General features: G+C 40.4%; 2 protein-coding genes across 2 annotated transcripts; one reads left to right on the top strand and one right to left on the bottom strand.

The window, feature by feature from the left end:
* LOC107638646 lies at positions 1-1,401 on the top strand (the record flags this gene model as incomplete). Its single annotated transcript, XM_016342004.2, is given in 5 exon segments — positions 1-171; positions 269-375; positions 462-609; positions 730-924; positions 1,010-1,401. Coding segments are annotated over 5 exon segments (855 nt in total), but the record flags the coding sequence as incomplete, so codon positions are not given.
* LOC107638616 lies at positions 1,434-4,178 on the bottom strand. Its single transcript, XM_016341965.1, has 4 exons — positions 2,788-4,178; positions 2,320-2,540; positions 1,926-2,132; positions 1,434-1,842 (listed from the first exon to the last, which is right to left on the bottom strand). The coding sequence occupies exons 1-4, from the start codon at positions 4,049-4,051 to the stop codon at positions 1,696-1,698; spliced, it is 1,839 nt and encodes a 612-aa protein (XP_016197451.1). The 5' UTR covers positions 4,052-4,178; the 3' UTR covers positions 1,434-1,695.

The following is a 4,441-nucleotide window of genomic DNA, read 5'->3' as shown; positions in this document are numbered from 1 at the left end:
CAACACAGACCCAAAAAACAACCCAAAATCTCTGTTCCCATCAAGAACCAACAATGTCTATCCGAGAATGACCCAAACAAGGTTCCCTTGCCCTCTTCTGGGGATGCCACCATTGATTATATCTCCTCTGAAAACCTTGTGCCCATTTCGGACCCTGAAGACAAGATTAAGGTAAGCCCTCGTTTCTGTTTCTCATTCAAGCTCGCTCCTTTTTGTTATCTGCACCCATGGGTTGCGGCATTAATCTGTTGATTATTTGAAAATGCAGAGCTTGGTTGAAGAATTAGAGTCTAAGAATTGGACTAACGTGTGTGAATCACTTAATGATGTTAGGCGATTTGCGTTGTTCCATTCGTCTCTTCTATTTCCTATATTGTAAGGAATCTCTTCTCTTTGGTTCCTCTCTTTTCAAATTTGTTTGTGATTCGAGCGAGGAATGTCTAACATGAAGTTGTGAACAGGGGAAAAGTTGTGTTGGTGGTGGCCAAGACCATGAAAAATCCTCGCAGTGCTCTGTGTAAAACTTCTATTATGGCTGCTTCCGATGTCTTCAACGCCTTTGGCGACAAGTTGCTTGACCCTTCTACCTCTGAGGCATTTGATGGCATGGTGTGTGTGGACTCACTTCCTCTTTCTTTCATTCTTGATCATGTTTTCTTGTTTCATGGTTTTGGTTTCACTCAGTTGATTAAGAGATTGAATTTTATCTCATTGTTCGAATTCCAACAGCTACTGCAGCTGCTGCTGAAAGCATCGCAGGATAAACGGTTTGTGTGTGAAGAAGCAGACAAGGCACTCGGCTCAATGGTGGACTCCATGACCCCTCTTCCTCTCTTTCAGAAACTCCGAGCATATGTTAGCCATGCAAACCTCCGAGTCAGGGCCAAGGCTGCCATATCACTCTCCAAATGCGTCTCCAAGATGGTATAAGTTGCTGCTTCCTTGTGCTGCTTATTTTCAGTGGTGTTTTTGCCTTGTTCCTAAGGGGTGTGAGTTTGATTTGATGCAGGAGGGGCTTGGAGAAATGGATGAATCTTGGTTGGCAGAACTGATTAAAGTGGCAGCTGATTTACTGAACGATAGATTGCCTGAGGCGAGAGATGCGGCTCGGAGTATCGCCACTTCAATGTATGAGGCACTCACCAAGGACAAGGAACAGAAGCTGGAGGTGTGGCAGAGCTTCTGCCAATCCAAGTTGACACCAATTCACGCTATTTCAATGTTTAAGATAGTTGGTACTTGAAGCAATATTGGGTATTGGGTGTATTAGTACGTAGTTTTATAGTCATATAGCAGATATCCGAAATTTAGTTCTGTATGCGAAGTTCCTAAGGCTCATGATGCTGCATGAGTAGGAGGAGTTTTGTTGAATGTTGAAATAAAAATTTGTTTTTCTTTTTACAGCTTGTCTCTCGTAATGAAAAAAAGCCATGTTAAAGAAACTAGCAGATTGATCATTAACGAGATACAAAGATTTCCAATTCGATTTCTACTCCAAAAATTTTCGACTACTTCCATTGAGTTCATTCCATTTATACAATTGGAACAAAAACTCTGAGCGATATTCCATATATAACATTGTGATTTTTCCTATTCCCATGATCAAAGAATTCTACCAAGATCAAAATAACAAGCACTCTCTTGACGCTGTACACAACAGCAATTGCTGTTTCTATAATGGTCATCTGGATGTGATCACATTTTGTCATTTTGATCATGTTCAATTAAAGAGCACAAGGCCTTCTCAGCATCACCAAGTGGTTGCCCAGCAAAGAGTTGAAGCTGCCTCTTTTTCACAACTACTACTTTCTTGGCACGTGACAATATTTCTTCTTTGAGTTCCTGTCGAACATCAAAATTAAAAAATGATTGGGCAGGGCACTCACCATATAGGGTATCTTTCACAAGTCGTTTGAGATTCTTACTTGTATTGACATCGGAACAGCATCTGCACTGAAATCACCCAACTCCTTGAAAGAGGACTCTAATAGAAAACAAAAGTTGTTGGCATCAGCATGATCCTCAAAAGCAACAATATAGGAATCTTCACCTTGGTCCTGCCCCTTAGAACCGATCTTTACGCTATAGATCCCTTTTGTTCCTCCGTTGACGCCTCCTTGCATGAGAATTACCTTCAAAAGTAAAGCAACTTGTGTCAAGATGGTTAAACCAAACTTGATAATAGTTGATGATAGAACAGAAGAAATTGCAAAGGTTTCCATAACTATATAAGAAAGTGGTGTGTATCACTATCAATGGGTAGGTATGCTAGATCACTTCCATGCTTAAGCTACTGAAAAAGAGTTTTGCTGCACATACTAGAACATAACGGAGGTTGAGCCACCACGTATCAGTCTCGGTCTTTTTCCTAGCTAATCCATTTCTTGAACTGCCATTTATGTTCTGCAGAACATCCTTTTCAAAACTAGGGTCAGTGTCCTGCTTTTCTTCCACAAAACTCTCAGAATTTTGTTTCCTCGGTTCTCTCGATTGTTTTAATTCAACTCCAGACAACCCAAAGCTAGTCTTCCGGACACCACCTAAACATATTAACAAAATACACAAAATCATGCTAAGTTTATTATAAGCCAACCTATTTGTCACTGACTCACTGGTTGCTTCTCATAACTCGGGAGAAGACACCACCGAAATATATTCAAGAAGGATAATAATATGTTACATATTCATTGTTGTAATTGTATTCATTCGAATTCAAATTCAAACTCATGGAAAATGAAAGATGTATGAATAAACAAACTCATGGATGACAAGTTCATAACACATTACTGTTGTTTGCTTTTGTTGTTTTAACTCCAGCTTTTGGCGTCTCCAGATTTCTTTCCAAATTCTTCCCATTACTTAGAATTGCCTCGGACTCTTGAGCAACAGACTCTCCTCTTTCTTTCAGTGGAACACTCGGTGTACTTGCCCGTATCTCGTCATCTTGTTCAGTCACTGGCTTATCTTCATGTGATATTTGTGCATGATGAATATCATCACTCACAGAACTAACAACCTCCCTTCTAACTTCTGAATTTCTATCTTTGGCATCAGGTGCTTTATGATCTCGAGTCCCGGGAAATCCCTTGGGAGTTTTTGTTGCCTTAGTCGAAGAGTACTTATATTTAAGCTTTTTCTTGAACATTAATTGCTCATTTCCTTCATGAGCATTCTTATTGTCATTCTTAGACACTCCACCAGCTGAAGTATCCTTATTACCATTGATCCTATTCTGCAGCTTCATTAAGCGTGCACCAATCTCTCTCTCAATACCAGGTTTAGGACTAGAAGCATAACTTAAATCGTCATCACTTTCATAATCCACATCTTCATCATCATCATCTTCTTCTTCATTCTTCTTCTTCTTCTCCATTCTCTCAATTATCCGAGCTTTCCTTGCCATTAACTTAATCTCCTCAATTTTCTTTTCCCTCACAACTTGACCCATCACACGAAGCACATTGCTACCAGTAACTGGCTCACTATTCCCATTTCCATTGAGCAAAAGATCTCTCTTTTCGCTTCCATTTACCTCAAAGTTCCCATCTTTAGTTCTCGAATCGTAATTCATAATAAACAAAACCGACAAAATCGCCTGATACACAATAGCCCCAAGGAAACACACACCGCCAAATTTGAAGATATCCGAAGCAGAAACTTTACCAGAAACATCCTTGGGTTCAATGGTGGCCTCGGAGACTTGCAAGTCTTCCAAATCTTCAGCTTCTTCGGTGGCGTCAGCGGCATCAACTTCGCCATGAGTCTCCTCGGATGGAGCCTCAACGGAGAGGAGCTCGTTTTCTTCAGTGGACTGAGGGCAGGGAATAGGAGCAGCGGGTTCTAGTGGTGGTGAAGGTTCTTGGGGAGGAAGGGGAACGACGGGTTTAGGGTTTAGGATTTTCAGAATTTTGGGTCGCAAATGATTTTTCCTGCGAGTGATTTTTGAAGGGCGTGAAGATACAATTGACAAAGCTAGAACAACGGGCGGGGTTCGTGTGGAGCAGGTGGAAGGTGCAACGAGGGAGAAGAAAGTGGAATGGGCACGCGTCATGGGAGAGAGTGTCAGTGGTTTGGTTGCTTCAAGATTTCGGCTTTGAATCGTTTCCTTCCATGCTGCAGAAGGAGAAAGAGTAGCAGCTGAAGCTTGCTTGCATTCTCTGCTATGGTGGTCTTGTCTTTTTCGTCGGTGTTATTTCTATGGGCTTACGGTTATTTTAGCCCTATTATTAGGCCCATTAGGTCCAATTTAATCATGCTATGATTGGGCACTCATACTTCTTAAAAAACCATATCAACTACTTATATTAATTTAGTAGTTAACTCATTATCCAAAAAAAAAAATCAATTAATCAAGTATCCGTGGTTTAAATTCTTCTGTCTTGTGTATATAGTAAAAAATATTTGAGGTTTGAATTAGTATTTAGTATAATAATTTATAGAT

This window comes from Arachis ipaensis, chromosome B01 (assembly GCF_000816755.2).
Source record: "Arachis ipaensis cultivar K30076 chromosome B01, Araip1.1, whole genome shotgun sequence".
In the NCBI taxonomy this organism is placed as follows: domain Eukaryota; kingdom Viridiplantae; phylum Streptophyta; class Magnoliopsida; order Fabales; family Fabaceae; genus Arachis; species Arachis ipaensis.
This window is presented reverse-complemented; position numbering and strand designations above follow the sequence as displayed.